This window comes from Castor canadensis, chromosome 16 (genome assembly GCF_047511655.1).
Source record: "Castor canadensis chromosome 16, mCasCan1.hap1v2, whole genome shotgun sequence".
In the NCBI taxonomy this organism is placed as follows: domain Eukaryota; kingdom Metazoa; phylum Chordata; class Mammalia; order Rodentia; family Castoridae; genus Castor; species Castor canadensis.
Genome location: NC_133401.1, coordinates 28,070,344 through 28,090,702, shown reverse-complemented (window position 1 = coordinate 28,090,702; position 20,359 = coordinate 28,070,344). Strand labels below are relative to the sequence as shown.

The 20,359-nt window shown below is 50.7% G+C and overlaps 2 protein-coding genes across 2 annotated transcripts; both read left to right on the top strand.

Annotated features, from left to right (window-relative positions):
• Positions 1 to 3,864: 3,864 nt before the first annotated feature.
• On the top strand, positions 3,865 to 10,344 carry C16H19orf85 (chromosome 16 C19orf85 homolog). Its single transcript, XM_074057379.1, has 2 exons — positions 3,865 to 4,037; positions 9,741 to 10,344. The coding sequence occupies exons 1-2, from the start codon at positions 3,865 to 3,867 to the stop codon at positions 10,342 to 10,344; spliced, it is 777 nt and encodes a 258-aa protein (XP_073913480.1).
• Positions 10,345 to 11,858: 1,514 nt separating this feature from the next.
• Isoc2 (isochorismatase domain containing 2) lies at positions 11,859 to 20,306 on the top strand. The gene is made up of 6 exons (XM_020179724.2): positions 11,859 to 12,013; positions 16,801 to 16,938; positions 17,572 to 17,781; positions 17,992 to 18,062; positions 18,210 to 18,327; positions 19,902 to 20,306. The coding sequence occupies exons 2-6, from the start codon at positions 16,804 to 16,806 to the stop codon at positions 19,980 to 19,982; spliced, it is 615 nt and encodes a 204-aa protein (XP_020035313.1). The 5' UTR covers positions 11,859 to 12,013; positions 16,801 to 16,803; the 3' UTR covers positions 19,983 to 20,306.
• Positions 20,307 to 20,359: the final 53 nt, after the last annotated feature.

Below are 20,359 nucleotides of genomic sequence, written 5' to 3'. Positions count from 1 at the left end.
GGGTCTTATGCTTTTATCCAGGCCCGCCTCAGACTACAATTCTCCTACCTCTGCCTCTTGAGTAGCTGGAATTACAGGTGTAGTCCAGCACACCCAGCTTGTTTTCTTTTTGTTTTAAATTTTTATTTGTGTATATTGACTGTTCAAAGAGGTTTAATTGTGATTTTTCATATGTGCATATAATGTGCTTTGATCAAATTCACCCCCTCTATTACTCTTTCTTACCCCTCTTCTCCCATTCCTTTTATTTTACAGTTTTTAGTGGATTTCATTATGCAGTTCTTATACACACATAGAATCTACTTCAATCATACTCACTTCTACCACCTTCTCCTTTCCCCTCTCCCCACTGACTTTCCCCAACAGTCCCCACTTTACATTCATATATTATATTTATTATTTATTTAGATATAGATTCCACATATGAGAGAAAACATCCAATATTTATTCTGGGCTAGGCTTATTTCACTTAAGATGTTGATCTCTAGTTCCATTTTCCTGCAAACAACATAATTTAATTCTTGTTAGTGGTTGAGTAGTACTCCACTGTGTGTGTATATCACATTTTTCTTATCTATTCATTGGTTGTTAGGCATGTGGACTGATTCCATAACTTGACTATGTGGATAGTCCACCTTGTCATTTGAGATTGGGTCTTGCTAACTTTTTTGCCCTGGCTGGCCTCAAACCATGATCTCCTGTCTGCCTCCTGAGTAGCTGGGATTACAGAAGTGTACCACCACACCAAGCCCCCTTTTCCATATTAACTAAGCATTTATCACACATTTGGCCAAAACTTCTGCAGTCTGATATGCAATAGCAATCCAGCACAAATGTCTTCATTCTTCTCAGTTTTATGGGTAGAAGCTTTGTTCTTACTGCAGATCTTGGCAAACTCAGCATATACTTTTTCCTTTATTAACTAAACTTTCACCTTTTCACTTAAAGGAAGCACTTTGCAGCTTCTCTTTGGCATATCCCAATTGTCAGCATCACTACTCTTACACTTTGGGGTCATTATTAGGTAAAATAAGGGTTACTGGAACACAAGCACTATGATATTCTGATAGTTGATTTGGTAACTGAGATGGTTGCTAAATGATTAACTGGTGGGTAGCATATACAGCATGGAAACACTGGACAAAGGAATGATTTACCTTTTGGAAAGGCAGGGTGGATTGCACGAGATCCTATCACATGACTCAGAATGGCATGTGAGTTAAAACTAACGAATTATTTACTGCATGGAATCTTCCATGGAATATTTGCAGACCAAAGTTGACTGCGTGTCAAACTCTATGGCAAACCCTGGCATCAGGGAAAACACTGAATGTCACTGACTTTCCTGGGTCTCCAGCTTGCTGACAGATTACAAGACACAGTTGCATGAGTCAATTTCTGTTTTTACTTTTTTGATGGTACTGGGGCTGGAACTCAAGGCCTCACACTTGCTAGGCAGGCTCTCTATTGATAGAGCCACTCCACCAGCCCGAGCCAGTACCTTATTAAACTCTTTCTGAAGAGATGTATCTATATTGACATATCTATCCATATTTACTGATATCTTTGTACCTCCATCAATTGATTGGCTGATTGATAAATAGTAGATCCTACTGATCCTGCTTTGGTTTCTCTGTAGAGCCCTAATACAGGAAGAGAACCCTGACTGGATCTCATGTCATCAGTCAACACTTTGGAACTGAGCCTAGAGGTCAGAGTGGTGAAGCACCAGAGGTTCTGCTGGCCTTGAAGACATGAGCCTCCATGGCTTCCACAGATGCCTGGGAAGAACTCTGCTGTGTGAGCTCGGAAGAGCACCCTGACCTCAGGAGAGACTGCAGCTCTCAGACTGCCGGATAGTTGTCACCTCAGAGCTGGTGTCCTCATGGAAGCAGCCCCCACTCCCACCCAGCCTTCATCTTACTGGTCTCAGCACCGTCAGGGTGCCTCCTGAGCTGATGTTTTCTCATTGCTTGTTTGCAGAGCTTACAGGGACAGATGGTGCTGTCTTGCTCAATGCTGCAAATGCTTGATGCACATTTGTTGAATGACTAAATTACACACACACACACACACACACACACACACACACACACACACACACACACACACACCACTGCAAGGGCTGGGAAAGGGAAAGGAGACTGACAGATACCTGGCCAGCACCTCCAGCCGGCAGCCCTGATCACCAGTGATAGAACAGAAGAGGCCTGGAATCTTGAGCCTGGCCTCCCAGCACCAGCCGAGACACTGGCGCCCCCTGGTGAAAAATCCCAAGACCAAAGCTCCAGTGGTGGCTCTGTGTGTCAAGTGAGGCCTGGCTTGGAGACAGAGCTGGCCTGCAGACTGTTGCTCTTGGCTCCTGGGGGCAAGGAATGCAGGTCAGGATGAAGAACTGAGCTAGCAAAAGTCAGGCCTCAGCCATGACAGCGACAGTCCCTGGCTAGCATTCAGGGCCTAAGCCCTTCCCTCCCCAATTCTTCAGAGACTTGGGGGGTTCACTCACACCCAATGCCAAGGGACCCTGTGCTTTCCCCTCTGGGCCTGAGAGCTGGGGAGGAACAAGACAACAAATGACAGGTCTCTTAGTATTACAGGCATGTCTCAGACACACACACACACACCTGCCTAATCAGGACAGACAGTGGCCATGGGGAGCATTCAGAGCCTAAGGGCCAGACTGAGAGATTCCAGATGTGGCAAAAGACAGATGCATGTATTCTGGGAGACAGAGTCAGAGACAACAGCTGGATGCCAGTGGCTCACACCTGTAATCCTAGTTACTCAGGAGGCAGAGATCAGAGGATTGCAGTTCAAAGCCAGCCGGGGCAAGTAGTTTGTGAGACTCTATCTCAAAAAAACCCATCACGCGTGCACACACACACACACACACACACACACACAAAAGAATCAGAAAGAACCATGAACACCAGGGAAGGACAGACAGACAACAGGAAGAGGACAGCATGAGAAGTGGGGGGTGGGATCAGAGACAGCCAGTGGCTAGAGAGATGGAGGGGCTGGAGACCCCATACACATCTAAGACGGAAACCTGTCACGAAAGGCCCCTTCTCTGCCTCCCACCAACATTTGGATCCCTGGCCCGCAATAAAATATCTTGGGGGAAAGAAGGCTGGTGTGTTCTTCTCCCCCCTCCCCACCCCCAGAGGCCCTCTCCTTCCTTCTCCCCTGCTTACTCCTCTGCATGAACCTCAGAATTCCATCGCCACCTTCCAGAAGCCAGCCCCTCCTTCTGATTGGAGAACTTGGGCCTCAGTTTCTCTTAAAGACACTGGGCTGGGAGAAAAGGGACAGAAGGCATGCAGGGAGAAGGCTTGGGGCTGAATGGGTGATGTGTGTGTCTGCCCCACCCCTAGAGGTGCTGGCTAGCACCCCTCTCACAGGCTAGCTCCCATTCTTGCAGCTGCTGCCCGCCCCTCCCTCTGCACTACTGCAATTAAGGACCCTCAATACTAATTGCTCGGTTGACTCCCGCCTGGCCTCGCCTCCTTAACAAGGCCTTTGTCCCCTTAATTGACCATCTCCAGGCACTTTGCTCTGTCCACCCCCCCACTTATCCACCCCTGTCCTATATCCCAGGTCCAACTATGTGCTAATTGGGCACTTTGGAGGGGGGCACACGCCAGGCCCCTCCCCATCCTATCCTTTGCCTTTCTATATCAGCCCCTCACCTGCGGGTCCTCAAACCTCCAGGTCCTGCTGTGGGAAGCAGGCACTGGCTCAGGGCTTAATCCTAGTCCCTGCGACTGCCCCCCATCTGGGCAGTGCCAACCCCTCCCCATCACAGATTTGGGGGTGCTTTCCTATCAGTATTGAGAGGAGTTACACCTGAGCACCCCAGCCATGCACCCTGGGGCCCCTGCAGCCCATGGGGTCTCAGAACCAGGCCCTCAGGAGCTGTGTGCCTTTGTGAGTGGGGCGGCTGTGCACATGTTGCGGGCGCTGCAGCCCCGGCGCACCCGGCTCTCCAAAAGGAGGCCCAACCACCGGAGGTTCCTGCACAACCAGATCTGCAGGTGAGGGGCAGCAGGAGGGGGGTGGCAGCCAGGGGTGGGGAGGGACCTGGAGATACCACCCCCCCACCGGGCAAAGGCTAGACCCCCATAACTAGGTTTGAACACCACTCAGTGTGCACTTATTGAGTACCTACTGTGTGCTAGGCAAAACAGATGTAATTCCCTACCATCCTAGAGCCTGGGTTCCTGTGGGTTGACAGACGGTAAGGAATGGCCCAAATAAATAAGCAAGTGAGATGGAAAGATGCCACTTGAAAACATGATGGGAAGAGAGAGAAGCCGTAAAAGACTACTTCATGCAGGATTCCATGTTTCTGAAATAAATGTTCAGACCAGCAAATCCACAGAGATAGACTCTGGACAGATACCAGGCAGGACCTTGGCAGGAGGTTGGTGGTGATTGTTAATTGGTAAGGGGTTTGTTTCCTTCTGGGATGATGAAAAGTTCTGAAACTATAAATTAGAGGTAGGGGTTGCACAACATGGCAAGTATGCTAAATGCCACAGAATTAGCCTCACACTTTTAGATTGTAAATTTTATGTTATGTACATTTTATCTCAATTTAAAAAAATACAGCCAGTCATGGTGGCACCTGTTTGTGGTCTCAGATACTCAGGAGATGAACATAGGAGGATTGCAGTCTGAGATGTGCCTAGGCAAAAGCGCAAGACCCTATCTGAAAAACAAACTAAAGGCAAAAGGACTAGGGGGGCATGGCTCAAGTGGTAGAGCACCTGCCTAGCAAGCAGGAGGCCCTGAGTTCAAACTCCAGTACTGCCAAAAAACTAAAAACCCAAATAATACTAGAGTATGTCAAAAGGTGGTGGGGAAAACGAGGCAGGAAAGAGTGTGGGCAGGTGTGGGTATTTTAAGGGAGGTGACCCAGGTGATGACATCACTGAGGTGAGCAAACACCTAGCGGGAGTGAGGGAAGGAGCCCCCTGGGCCTCTGGGGGAGGAGCAGGGGACACAGCCAGTGCAAAGACCCTAGGGCAGGAAGTGCCCAGCCTGAAGGAAGCCAGTGTGGCAGGAGAAGAGTATAAGGGGGAGGGGACTGGGTTGAAGAAGAAGCTGGGCTGGTTGGGGGGTACCCTGCGGACCTCTGGAGGGCTGGGGCTTGGAGCAGGGTGGGGTGGGGTCGGGTGGGGTGGGGTCTGGAAAGCCATGCTGGCTGCTTGGTCAGCAGACTGTAGAAGCGAGGTTGGAAGTGACAGACTGCAGTGGTCCAGTGGGGAGGCCAGGCTGGGGCAATGTGTGGGGAGGAGGGATCTAACCATCTGCTTTTCAGAGGCAGGGCTGGCACTGGCAGGTAGGTCTTCCTAACTCACACTCAGTCACTGTCCTGTTCAAGTACCTCCCTGGGCTCTCCATTGTCTTCAGGACAAAGGCTCAGGCCCATTAGGCTCTGCTCCCTATTGGGTGCCTCACCATTCAGCCTCTGGGCCTTTGCACATGCTGTTCCCTATGCCTGGCAATGGTCTTCCCCATCTCTGTCATCATGGAACCTCTACATCCTCAGACCTCCACTCCAGTCCACCCTCCCTCCCATACCTCACCCAGCCCATCCCACCTTGCCTTGGGCTCTCCCATGAAACAGTAAATAGTACCCTGCTGTGGGTCAGGTACACCTGGTAAGTGACATACAATATGTCACTTAATGCTCCAGTAAACCTCCATGGGAGGTTCTGTCTTTGTCCCTACGTCACAGACCAGGAAACTTGGAGAGGTTCATGATTTGCCTGCCCAAGGCTCACAGCTAGTGAGTAAATATAACTATCAAAAAAAAAAAAAGAGCCCATTCTTTTACCACTCCTCAGGCCTCCTGGACCTGGCTTTCCTAGGGACTCTATCATGGTGATATGATGGAGATGGTGGTGATGGTGGTAATAATGATGACGGTATGGTGGTGATAGCAATGGTGATGGAGGTGATAGTGATGGCGGTGATGGTATGATAGTGATGGTGGTGATGGTGATGCAGATGGTTGTGATGGTGATGGTGGTGTGGTGATGGTGGTGAGGTGATGGCAGTGATGGTGATAGAGATGATGGTGATAACAACAGTGGTGGTGACAATGATGACAGTATGGTGGTGATGGTAATGGTTATGGAGATGGTGATGATGGCAGTGATAGTATGATAGTGATGGTGGTGATGGAGATGGTGGTGATAGGATGATGGTGATGCTGGTAAGGATGGTGAGGATGACTATGGTGAAGTTGGTCTCAAGGATTATGTGGAGATTGTGGAGAAGTTGATGAGGATTGTAATGGTGGTGATTTTCATGAGAGTGATTATGGTGATGATGGCAGTGATGATAACCAAGTGTAGGGGTCTTAACACGTGCCAGGCATTGTATTAAGCCTTTACTATGAACTCATAAGTTAGTACTTGCTCACAGTGACTATGAACTCATTAAACTTCCACACATCTACCTGGAAGGGAGATGCTATTTAATCCTCACTTTGCAGTTGAGGAAACTGAGGCACAGAAGTAAAGGGATTTGACCAAGGGTCCACTTTTCTGTAAATAGGTTGCTCCTCATACCCAGCCCAGATCTTGCCCTAGGAAGTCTTGGAACCAAATTTGAGTAACCCCAGTTTTGACACCACCCAGCCTCCCTTCCCAGCCCTGGCCACACCCAGAATGCCTCCCTCCCACCACCATTGCTACCCACCACCACAGAGTTCAAGAGCTGGCTTTCTAACTCCCCTTAAGCCACCTGTCAACCACTTGGGCCCTTTTTCCATCATGGCAGACCCCCGTCAGGCCCCTGGGCTAATGCTTCCTTCACTCCCCACACTTCCCTGGGATCTCTGTTATTAGCATCCCAGGCATGCCTGCCTCGCATGCCACATTCTGCCCCCTGCTCCCCAGAGACACAGGCCACCTCCTGCATGCACGCACACACACACACACACACACACACCGCGCGTGCATCAGTGCAGCCTGAGGACAGACCGGGCAGACCTGAGCACCTTCCCCTGGGCTCAGCCTGAGAATATCCAGGTGAGTGGCTGCTGTCCTCAACATCTTCCACTGCCAGCTATGTCCCCCCAAGTTTCTCTCAGGTCCTGCTCCCCCAGGAATCCCCATCCACCTATGCATAAGGATTGCTGACTTTTTAATTATTGTGGAAAATTTCAAACCTACAGAAAAGTGAAGCCCATTGTCTGAGGCAGTGGTGTTCAAAAGTGGGGCCAAGACCTCCTGCAGTGGCAACATCTCACTCGGCAACCCCACCCCAGACCTACAGAACCAGAAACTGAGGTACTAGCCAGGAACCTCTGTTCTCATAGGCAGCTGCAGGTGATTCTGACATGTGCCCAAGTCTGAGATCCACTTCTATAGTCACTGAGATGCCCATCTCCTATATCATATTGTTGATAACATTTAGTGTATTTCTTTCTTTCTTTTTTCCCAGTACTGGGACTTGAATTCAGGGCCTACACTGTGAGCCACTCCACCAGCCCTTTTTTTTATGGGTTTTTTTTTTTTTTTTTTTTTTGAGATAGGGTCTTGGGAACTACTTGCCTGGGCAGGCTTTGAACTGCAATTCTCCTGATATCTACCTCCTGAGTTACTAGTATTACAGATGTGAGCCACAGTGCCCACCTCAATGTATTTTTCTCTCTGCACCCCCCCACACACCAGCTCCTTTCCTTCCTCCCTTCTAAGTCCTGGGGTTTGAACCCTGAATCCTTTTTGCTTTAGTTATTTTTCAAATATGGTATTGCTTTTTTTTTTTTTTTTTTACATCATTGGGGTTTGAACTCACACTTGTTAGGCAGGCAGTAACTGCTTGAGCCACTCTGCCAGCCTTTTTTTTTTTTTTTTTTGATATAGGATATGGGACTGGCTCCCATCTTCCTGATCTCTGCCTCCTGAGTAGCCCAGCTCAAATAGGGTATTGCTTTTATGTCTGGGCAGACCTGGACCACTACTCCTATATACTCCTCTCCCCCACCCCTATAGCTGGGATGACACACACCACCACACCCAGATTCTTATTTGTTGAGATGAAGTCTCCTAACTTCTGCCTGGGCTGGCCTTGAACCACAGTCCTTCCCATCTTCAACACCCAAGTAGCTGGGATTACAGATATGAGCCACCATACTTGGTCTTTTATGGAAGTTTAACATATACCTACACATACATGCCATCATCATCATCACCATCATCAATATAGACCTCTGTGAATCTTCCCAAAGGGAACCCACTCAAGTAATTAACACTCACATCTAGAACAGAGCAACTTCCTAATCCCAGATGCCCTCGAATCATCTTCTTTGCTTTAGCTGCTATCTGCCTTCTCTACCCTTCTGAGGCAGGCTAGAAGTAGGAAAAGTTTAGGGCTCCTGTAGGTTGCCTGGGGATGGCCAGACCACCCTCATCTGGCTGGGAACTGCCCATGCCCCTCCCCACTCATTCATTATTGGGTGGGAACCTCCTGGGTCTGCCCTCCCGTGGGGTAGTGTAGGTTTTAAAGGCACCTGAAAAAGAAAAGTATGCTCGCTCTGCCAGCGGACTCCACCTACGTCTACCTTGCCCTCTGCTTCTTCTTCCCTTTCCTCACCTGGGAGAACAGGTGATGCCCTTTTTCTCAATAAAGCTATCCTACCTTGCCCCACCCATGTGTTCTGCTTGGATTTTTCCATTTGGAGCACAAAAACAAGGATCTTCTGATCACAGACTGTACCAGCGTTGTTAACACTTTCATCACATTTTTTTTGCGGTACTGGGGATGGAACTCACACCCTTGTGCATGCTAGACAGGCACTGTACCTCTGAGCTATATCCCTGCAGTGGGGGTTTTACAGTGGCTTTTGCAGGTGGGAGAAGCCAAAGACTCCAGCCAGAGGTTGGTGGAGATGCTGAGAGGTGGACAAATTCAACAGACTCCACAAGGCATCAATATGGCAGGTCCATATTGCCTCTAGTAAACTTTTGTGCAATATATATATATGCAGTATATATATATGCATATATATATATACACTATATATATATATATATATGTATGACTGGAGTTTGAACTCAGAGCTTCAAGGTTGCAATGCAGGTGTACTATTGCTTAAACCACACCTCCATCCCATTTTGTTCTGGTTATTTTGTAGGTGGGGGTCTCAGGAACTATTTGCCCAAGGTGGCCTTGAGCCTGGCTTTGTGTGAATATTTCAATGGCATTCCTTCCTAACACATTTTTCACTTTTATATTTTGGTCATAATAAATCTACAATGTCAAATTGTGCTCAGAGGAACTGCCTTGTGCAGTGTCCATCCCCCACAGCTATCCAGAAATGCGGTCAGAAACACTGAACTGTCAGATTCAAGAAAATGGAGTCAAGCTCGGCACCAGTGGTTCACGCCTGTAATCCTAGCTACTTAGGAGGCAGAGACCAGGAGGCTCACCGGCCCCAGGCAGATATTTCTCCAGAGCTTATCTCTAAAAAAAACCCAACACAAAAAAAGCCTGGTGGAGTGGCAAGTGGTAGAGCACCTGCCTATCAAGCTTGAGGCCCCAGTGCCATAAAGAAAGAAAGAAGAAGAAGGAAGGAAGGAAGGAAAGAAAATGGAGACAGCACAGGAAGATTAGCATGGAGAAGAAAAATGTGGGTGGAAAAAAGGGGCAAGTCTCTTCTGGGGTGGCAGGCAGGGGGGTAGTCCTTTGAGGTCACCCAACTAACACCTGTCTCTCTGCAGGCAGTTCGCCACGATTGAGGCTGCTACCCAACGCCTGGCCCTATCCATTCTGTCCCAGGAGGCACCTCCCCAAAGACTGCCACCCAAAAGGCCTCCGCCACCCCCTCCATCCCCCTTCCTGGGGGTGGCCTGTGCTGTGGCCCCCATGGAGTTGTCCCATGCTAACCCCAGCTTGAGCCTTGCTGCCCTGGACACCTCAACCTTCGACCTCTTTGATGACATTGTGCTCACCCCAGAGTGTCCCTCAGTGCCATCTGACCTCTTCTTACAGCCTGTGACTGCTGATCCTCCTCTCCTGGCATCGGAAGTGTCCTATCATGCTCTGGGCCAGGGGGACCTGAGGCCGAGGGACCTGAAGGAAGCTCTACATTTCTCTGACCCTCTACTCCCTCCCCAGCATTCCCTGGAGGAGGAGGCTGAGCCTGCAGCTCTCAGCTGGGGTTGGGAGGACAGGTGGGAGGTCCCTTGTGCTTGGGATTCTCAGAGGATCCTTGAGGACTCGGGGGGCCCAGTGATGCCCAGTCACAACCAGACCAGGCCCCAGGACAAACCAGAGAGCCCTCCCCTGGAGCCTCCAACCCATCTGCTCCCTAACAGACTCTGAGAAAATCAACCAAGCCCAGCATCCCACCACTGCAGGGGCCTTCTCCCAGGTCCAGGGCCCACTCTGCCCTTCTGGGAGCCCCTTGTACTTCTCCTTGCCCCCTGCCTTCTCCCTTCTTTCTTCACAGCCTCATCTCCACTTCTGTGGCTCCTTCTTGCCCTGGTTCATCTCTCCCTAATGTCTACTCTCATCTCAACTGTTCCCAAAGATTTACTGAGTATCTACTATGGAACAGGCCGAGGCCCAGGTGTCCAGGTTGAGTGGTGAACAAGGCAGACAAGACCCCTGCCCTGGCAGAGCTCATGTGCATGTGTGTGTTTGCCAGAGACGAACTGACAATAAATGAGTATATGGATAGTATTTCAAAAGCTAACCTACAGTCTCAATTTCAGTTTTGAATTAGTGCTGAGTTGGAAATAAAACCACAACCTGATTCAGAGCCTACTTGAGTCAGGTGGTCAGGGAAGGCCTTGAATGCCAAGAAGGAGATAGTCAGGGAGATCTGTGGTCTGTGAATGAGAACGGCATATGCAAAGGCCGTGAGGTGGGATAGCAAGGGAGGGCAGTGTGACTGGAGTGGAGTGAGCAGGGAAAGTGTGGCAAGAGAGGAGGTCTGAGCGGTTCCCAAAGGCCCACCATGACTTGGGTGGAACTTGGAGTTTGTTCCAAGACAGATGGGAAATTCTCTGCCTCTTTCTCTCAACCTTTATTTCCAAGCACAGAGTCTAAATGTTACAAGGAGGCAGGTGCTGCACAGACAGGAAAACAAAACAAGTGGTTTAGTGGGGGTAGGGTGAGGAGGTGGTCAAATTCCTCAATTGCATCCTTAATTCTTTCCTGGAAAGTACTTGGATGTCTTTGTAAGTTTTTCTTTTCTTTTCCATTTATCTCTCTATCTATCTATCTAGATATCTATTTAATTTAGAGCCTAGAGCTTTCGGGGGGGATGGGGGGGACTGGGGTTTGAACTCATGACTTGAGCCACACCTCCAGGTCCATTTTACTCTGGCTATTTTTGGGGATAGGGTCTTGAGAACTATTTCCCTGGGCTGGCCTCCAGCTGTGATCCTCCCGATCTCAGCTTCCCAAGTAGCTAGGATACCAGCGTCCGGCTGCAGCCTGTCTTTTGACAGAAGAGCCAGGATTCGAGCCCCAGAACGTCCCCTATCCTGGGCAGAGCCTCGCTCGATCGCTGGCTCGCTCGTTCTCTCTGGCGCTCAGCCATCTGGTAGGTTGAACCCGACGCCACCAACAACCCTCCGAGCTTGAATCTGAGCACTCAGCTCTCACAGCGCTGCACAACTCCGGTATCCGCCGCAACGCATTTCCTCCACGACTCCCTATTGGTCAGATCTGCTGCCTCCCGGGCCACTATAGACCAATCAGATCCTCCAGACTGACAGCTTCGCAGTCCGGCCCTTCACTGGCGAAGCAGAGACGCATGCGGATTGGCCAAGAAGCGGGGAGTGGGGAGGGGGCAGAGCGAAGCAATCGACGATTGGACGATTTGGCCCAGGCGGGCAGGACGCGGACACTTGGAGGCGGGCCACGTGTCCGGACAGGGCGAAACGGTGACCCAATCCCAGAACCCAGCGGGTTGCAGAGTGGCGAAAGTCCCCAGGCTTCACCTGCGGAGGGGCCGGCCGGACTCCAATCTGGTATCTTCCGGGTAGGTCCCCGCTCTCTGAGCCCGCTGCTGGGAGACCGACCGTCCCACCTTGCAAACCGGGAAGAGGTGGTTCTGCCTCCAGCGGGAGGACTCCGCCCAACTCACCACAAGGCCACCGGGGAGGGACACAAACTCTCTCCGGGTGGCGGCCGCCGCCTCCATGCCCGGGGTCAAACTTTGCATCTACCTGGCAAATGGCTGATGGGTTTGATCCCCATTTCTCCCAGGGGGAAACTGAGGCCCAGATTGAGAGTGAAATTTGTCCAAGGTCACAGAACCAGGTCCAGAGCTGGGTTCCCAATGACACCTGGGGGGAAAGACAGCCCCACCCTCTCTCCAGGTGGCCGCTCACCTCGGGCGTGTCGCCTTCTCCCATGGGTATTCCTTACCCCCCTTCTTCTGAACCTTCTCACGATGCCCCACGACAGTCCCAAATCTGTCTCCACTCCAGACCTCTTACCTCCACATACATACTCCCTCAAACTGGTCATTTTCTCGCCAAAATGTCGTTTTCAACCCCCAGGTCCCAATTAGTCTAAGACCATGCCCCACACTGAACCAGAAACCTGGGGAGTCATGCTGGGCAAGGTGGTATACGTCTGTAATCCCAGCTTTTTGGAGGTGAAGGCAGGAGGATCTGCAGTTGGAGGCCAGCCTTAGCAAGACCTTATCTCAAAGACAAAATAGCAACTCAAATCCCACCAGAAAAAAAAAAAAAAGAGGAAGGAAGGAAAGGGAAAACAAAAGGGGACAAGGAAAGATAGGAAAAAGAGGGCTGGGGGGTGCCGTTCAAGCGGTAGAGCTCTTGCCTATCATGTGGGAGGAACCCTGAGTTTCTGGGACCTCCCCTTTCTAGCTGCTTTTGGGGATTCCAACTAGGCTCTTCCTCTAGTCAGACCCCACCACCATGGCCATTGAAACTTCTTCATTGTATTTTTCATTTCAAAAACTTTATGGAAGTATACCATATGCACAGAAAGTGGTACCAGTTAAAATACAGAGCTCAGATAAGTAAATAAATGTTCATGAAGTGAACACCCTGGTGTAAACAGCGTACTACTCAGGCAGTGTAGCTTCCCCCACAAGGCCCCACTGTCCTGACCTCTATCACCAAGGGTTGGTTTTGCTGGATTTAGACCTTATGCAAAGCTTGTGTTTATTATTCACTGGACAACCTGTTACACATTGTCCAAAATTCAAAAGGAACAGAATAGGACACAGTGTGGGTCAAGTCCCCCTCACACTTTGCTCCCCAAACCGGTTCCCAGTGTTCTGTCCTTATGTGTGAGATAGCAGGTGGAGATATCAGACACATTTCCCATTTTTTGGCACAAATGGGAGCATTCCACCCACGGTGTCCTCCCCTTTCACTTCTCCTGAGCACTTTTGCTACTTAAAAAGCTTCCCAACAGAAGTTTCTAGCTGCAAAGAATTCTGTAGCATGGATATACCGCAACTTCTGCCACCAGTGCCCTAACTCTGGATGTTTGGGTTTATTTCTGCTCATTTGCCCTGCAGTTAATAACCTGGTGTGGTTTCACAGGAATGTCTGCCAGATAAACACTTTAGAGACTTCTGGGTCAGAGGGCTTGAGAAATGTGGCCATGTGGGAGCTCTTCTGTGTGCTGTCATCTGTCTGTCTTTATGACATTCCAGCCCCCAGAGACTTCCTGCTGCCCTCAGCGGAGACCTCCAGGGCTTTTCTGGCCCATCAGGCAGCTCTCCAGCTCCTGTTTCCCTCTGAAATGTCCCTCTGTGCTGGTCTTCCATGGTCCTGCCTTGTGATCAGGGTAGGAGAGGTTAGCACCAGGAGTAATTACAGCACTCCAGGTGCAGGAAAGAGGTGGGATGGAGAGATGCAAAGGCCCTGGGGTGGGACTTGATTGGGCTGAGGCCAGAAGGGTCCCCATAGCCTTGTGGCAGGAGTTGTTCCTCAGTCCTGAAGTCAGAGAAAAGCCAATGGGTGGTGGTGGGGGGTAATGATAAGTGAGTGGCAGTCAGCTTAATGTTTTCTGAAACATCATTTTCCCCTCTTTACTTCCTCAGAGAGAGGTTTTCAGACCCTGCCAACATAGATCATGTTCTTGGCAAATCCTACCCCTTGTCACAGTTGTAATTGGTTTTCTTTGAAAGTGAGTTTCCATTCTGTTTTTAAAAATTTAGATAAACATCCTGTAAGGCAAAATCCACCATTACACTGGGATAGAACTCAGTGGTAAAGTATGTACTTAGTAGGTATGAGGCCCTGGGTTTGTCCCAGTACTCCACCCCCAAAAAAATCCATCGTCATCATTTTTTTTTGGTGGTGGTACTGGGATTTGAACTCAGGGCCTACACCTTGAGCCACTCCACCAGCCCTTTTTTTGTGTGTGATGGGTTTTTTTGAGCGAGGGTCTCTCGGGCTGGCTTTGAACCATGATCCTCCTGATCTCTCTTCTGAGTAGCTCAGATTCACTTTTTTGGGGGCAAAGGGGTGAAGGCTGGAGTTTGAACTCAGGGCCTCACACTTGCTAGGCAGGTGCTCTACCACTTGAGCCACTCCACCAGCCCTTTTTTGTGATGGGTTTTTTTCAAGATAGGGTCTCATGACCTATTCACCTGGGCTGGCTTTGAACCTCAATCCTCCTGATCTCTGCATCCTGAGTAGCCAAGATTACAGGCGTGAGCCACCAATGCCCAGCCCTCTATTCACTTTTAAAGGTGAGATTTGTTTTCTGAGTCAGAGTCTTACTGTAGCCCAGGCTGGCCTCAAACTCACAATCCTCCTGCCTCATCCTCCCAGAGTTATGTTACACATTTTCTATGGTAGATATATAGAATTTTAACAATAATAAACACCTGTGTACTTAACCACCTAGCTTAAAAAGTAGCAGATTGCCATTTGTGGGTTCCTGCTCTCCATTTGTCGAGTGAGTTAATGTGATGACCGAGCGCAAACAGCTCTACCTAGGCACAGGGGGAGAAAGCTAGAGATGAAAAACCCAGCTGGAACCCCAGTTGTGCAGCAACCCGGGCACCTAGAAACACAGGCTTCTAAGGGATGAGGGCAGAGAACCACTTTGGCTCATGGAGCCTCAGCCCCCAGGTGTGGAGAAACACTGACTGAGGAAGTCAGCACACCCTGGGTTAAACTAGATCTTGGGGAAGTCACAGGTCCCTCCAGGACTTAGTTTCTTCCCTTATAAAAGTATTACTGAAGCTGGCATGGTGTTGCATGTCTGTAATCTCACTCCTCAGGAGGTAGAGGCAGGAGTTCCTAGAGTTCAAGACCAGCCTGGTCAAAGTTATTGAGGCCCTATCTCAAAAACAGACACAAAAGGGCTGGGACTGTAGCTCAAGGATAGCACACTTGCTTAGCCATGTGCAAGGCCCTGAGTTTAATCCCCAGTACCCAAAAAATATATATATATTTTTTTATATATATATATTTATTATATATATATATATATAATTTATATATTTATAATATATATATATTACTAGGCCCTACCCCTTCTTTTTCTATTTTTAAATTGTGGTAAAATATGTATAGCATAAAACTTATCCCCCCCCCCTTTTTTTTTTCTGTGCTGAGGATGGAGCCCAGGGCCTTGCACATGCTAGGCAAGTGCTGTACCTCTGAGCTATATCTGAGCACTAAGATTTACTTTTGTAACCATTTTATGCCTTCCCCTCTTCCCCCCACACAACTTTGGTGATACTGGGGTTTGAACTCAGGGCCTACACTTTGAACCACTCCACCAGCCCTTTTTTGTGATGGGTTTTTTTTTTGAGATAGGGTCTTGTGAACTATTTGCCTGGACTGGCTTCAAACCAGGAGGCTCCTGATCTCTGCATCCTGCGTTGCCAGGATTACAGGCACGAGTCACCAGTGCCCTGCTACATTCTTTTTCTCTTTTTTTTTTTTTTCGTTGGAACTGGAGTTTGAACTCAGGGCTTCATGCTTGCAAAGTAGGCATTCTTTAGCCACACCTCCAGTTCCATGTGTTGGGTATTTTTGAGGTAGGATCTTGTGAACTATTTGCCAGGACTGGCCTCAAACCTCTGTTTTCCTGATCTCTGCCTCCCAAGTGCCCAGGTTTATAGACATGACCCACCACTGCCCTGCTTTTTTTGAGACTGGGTCTCACAGCGTAACCCAGGCTGGCCTCAAACTTCCTCCCTAGGGCTGGGTAAACTAAAGGCCAGAGAGGGTTAGTGGCCATGCTGGGGAATCTTAAGCTGCACCAGGCTTAGAGGATCTCAAAGAACTGTGGCTGCTGCAGGTAGTACAGGAGGGGGTGATAGAGTTCTTGCAGAATGTGGCTCTTTTTTCCTCAGTGGTCACATCCAACTCTCTATACCCTTGGACAGGTTGCCTCACTCTCAGGCCTCAGTTTCCCCTAAGAGCTGGGGTAATGATAGGAGCTACATTCAGGAGTCCCTGAGCAAGGGGCTGGAACCAGGACACAGAAGGACTGACAGGCGTGCATTAGGGGCAGGTGGAAACTGACACCCAGAAGTGCTGTTGACATTGTAACAGTCTCCAGAAGGAGGCCGGGGCTGGAGGGTGACAGTGGGGACCCAGGGTAGACATAGCTGGAAGAGGCTTCCTGAAGAAGTGGCCTCACAGATGGATAGGACAGGAAGAAGAAAAGAGTGTGTCCAGGTATAGGGGACAAAGATACAAAGACCATGGAGGGCAGGGTGTATAGGCCACAGACTGCAGCCAATGGACCCTGAATGGAGGCTGGAGACTACACCCTGACCTCCTCTGCCCACCTGACCCTGTCACTGCCCAACCCCAGGAAATGGCAGCAGCCAGGCTTGGCCTGGGGCGAGTCCTCCCAGAATCCTCCATCCTGTTCCTGTGTGACATGCAGGAGAAGTTTCGGAATATCGCCTACTTTCCACAGATCGTCTCTGTGGCCGCTCGAATGCTTAAGGTACCTGTTGGCCCTCATCTTCCAGATCTGGGAATCAAGACCCCAGCCCTCCTCCCTCAGACAAAGGATTCCAGACCCCTCGTCCTCTTCCCTCAGATGGGGCGTCCAGACCCAGCCCTACTCCTCAGATCCAGCGGTCCAGGTCCCAGTCCTCCTGCCTCAGACTCAGGGATCCAGGCCCCAGTCCTCCTCCCTCAGATGGGGCGTCCAGACCCAGCCCTACTCCTCAGATCCAGGAGTCCAGACCACAGCCCTCCTCCCTCAGACCCAGGGGTCCAGACCACAGCCCTCCTCCCTCAGACCCAGGGGTCCAGGCCCCTGCCCTCCTTCCTCAGACCCAAGGGTCCAGGCCCAGCCTTCTCCCTCAGACCCAGGAGTCCAGGCCCAGCCTCCCACCTCAGACCCAGAAGTCCAGACCCAGCCTCCTCCCTCAGACCCAAGGGTCCAGGCCCCAGCCCTCCTTCCTCAGACCCAAGGGTCCAGGCCCAGCCTTCTCCCTCAGACCCAGGGGTCCAGGCCCAGCCTCCTGCCTCAGACCCAGAAGTCCAAGCCCAGCCTCCTCCCTCAGACTCAGGGGTCCAGGCCCAGCCTCTTCCCTGAGACCCAGGCCTTTGCTTCCCCTCCCTGGTGCAGGTGGCCCGACTGCTGAATGTCCCAGCTGTGCTGACAGAGCAGTACCCACAAGGCCTGGGTCCCACAGTTCCCGAGCTGGGGGCTGATGGTCTTCAGCCCCTGAGCAAGACCTGCTTTAGCATGGTGCCCGCCTTGCAGCAGGAGTTAGACAGTTGTCCCCAGCTGCGGTCTGTGATGCTCTGTGGTATCGAGACACAAGCCTGCATCATGGTGAGATTCTGAGTGTCCCTGGGAGGGCCCATTCTCACCTCCAGGAACTCCCCTTTCCTGCAGGGGACCTTCATCCTCCCCTGGGAGCCCTTGCTGTGATCTGAGCCTCCCTCATCCCCATTCCTGTCTCAACTTCTGACCCAGGATCCACAGTCCCTCACTGGGCCCCAGTTCTAGTTGAGCTTGGCCTTGACTTCTCTCTGCCCCTAGCAAACAGCTCTAGACCTCCTAGACCGAGGTCTGCAGGTCCATGTGGTGGTGGATGCCTGCACTTCTCGAAGGTGAGAGGTCCCTCCCCGGGGTGGATACCGGGGGGGGGGGGGGGGGGGAGCGGGAAGTAACTGGGGCCACCTGTCTATGTACCAGGGTGTTGGATTGTCCTTGCCACTGCATGGACACCTGGCTTCCTTCCCTCTTGCTCTCTTCAGCCAGGTGGACCGACTAGTGGCACTGGCCCGCTTGCGACAGAGTGGTGTTTTCCTCACCACCAGTGAAGGACTCATTTTGCAGCTTGTGAGGGATGCTGCCCACCCCAAGTTCAAAGAGGTAATGAGTCCCTGTGTCATCCACCCTGGGCCACTCCCTTGTGTAGGCAAGGAATACATCCAGGCACACAACAGTCCAGGACCTCCAGGGGGAGCTTAGTTCTGCTAAGTTCACTTATGCCTCTGCCATACATAAACAGAAAGGAGATGCCATAAAGACTAAGCAAGGGTGAGAAGGAAATGGGTTCAGGTGGCAGAGGACTTGCTAGCATATGAGGGGCCCTGGTTCAATCCCCAGTTCTGCAAAAAGAAAAAAAGTAAGGGAAGGATAATGTGCAGGGGCTATCTGGAGTGTAAGAGTGCAGAGGAAGGGGGTTTATAGGGTAGTTCTGAGGCTTTCTGGAGAAGGTGGCTATAGAATGAAGGGAAGGAGCCAGGCAGACATGGGGGACAGTCCAGTGGAGACCCTGTAGGCAGAAGTCTCCCTTGGGCTTCTGCCCTGTCCAGTCCTGGTGACTCTCCACCTCCACACACACTTCTGGTATGACCTCCATGTACTGGGGTCTGACTTGCTTCAAACCCTTGGCCTTCAAGATGACAGAGATACGCTGGAACCAGATAGTCGCAATCTTGTCCTCTCCTCTTCATTTAGTTCTGTGGAGCATTTGTTGGACACCTACTCTGGCAGCCACTGTGGTATGCCTAGGGCAGCAGCAGGGTCGGACCTCCTGAAGTTTGCATCACAGTGTGGAGATGAAAAGCCAACCCTTGTTCAGTAACACATTGACCTGGAGCTTGGAAGGGAATGGGCAGAGGAGAGCAAAGGGATGATAGCAGGGGACCTTGTACCTGAGACCTAGAGAGGGAGGAGCAGTCAGTCATTCCCTCCCTTTGGTGAGTGGTACACCAAAGGTCAAGAGGTGGGATAGGACTGAGCTTGCCTTATTCAAGGAACTATACATAACAGGGTGCAGTCAGTGCTGGGCAGGTGTGGGAGGAGGAGAGGCAGGCTGGAGCTATAGCCATGTTTTGGCAAAGATTTGGGGTTTTAGCAATGGCAGCCAATGAGGTTTTGCATAGGGCTGCTGACAGTGCAAAGATCTCTCTGGCATCATATAGCCAACAGATAAGGATAGATGGTGTGGGGGGAGAAGAGAGACTGCTCAGGCATCCAGGCAAGCAGTGATGGAGACTTAATCTGGATAGAGGCAGTAGAGATGCAGGCTTTGGTTTTTGTTACTGTTGGTTAATTTTCTGGATAAACTTGGCAGGACTTTTGGATAAAGGAGAAAAAAGGCAGTTGCATAAATGAGTCAGATGGCAAATCCGGGGCTGGATTTGGGAGTTGAGGGCCTTAAAGAGACAAGATGAGATTACTGAAGAAGTAGTCCCAGGACAGAGCCATCCATTCTTAAGTGGTCCAACTCAGCAAAGCAGACCAAGATGGCAGGCAGTTAGGAGCTAAACCAGGCAGGTGTGGTGAAAGGGAGGCCCCAGGGGAACTTGTGAGAAGTGAGTGGTTGACTTGAAGAGAGCTGCTGTCAAAGAGGTTCAGGAAGATAAGTGTCCCTCGGATTTGAAATAATGGAGATGGGGACCTTGACTCTTCCTGACCCATCCTCCTTCCACCTACAGATCCAGAAAATCATAAAGGAGCCCGTCCCGGACAGCGGACTGCTGGGCTTTTTCCAAGGCCAGAACCCCCTCTTCCGCTAAACTCCGGACTCTGACATGAGGAGGGACCACCCTCTTGTCACCCTGACATCTGTGGAAGCATTCTCCCCCCATCTTTGAATCCCAAGAGTGGTGCAATCCACCAAGAGTACCGCCCCCGCGGGAGAGGAGGCGTGGTTGTGCCTTCCCATTGGGCAGATGCTCCCGGAAATGCAAATGAGCCCCTGAGATCTGGGCGGGAATTGGCTGAGGGTGAAGTGGAGGCGGGGCTCGGCCCCGGGCCACTTCAAGGGGCGGGAAGGGGAGGGGGAAGGTGTGTCACAGACTGGGACCCGGACTTAGCGAATAAACATTGATGTGGCTGTGGACGGAACCATTATTGGGTTTGAGGGTATCCCGGGGGTTACTGGGGGCCGCGG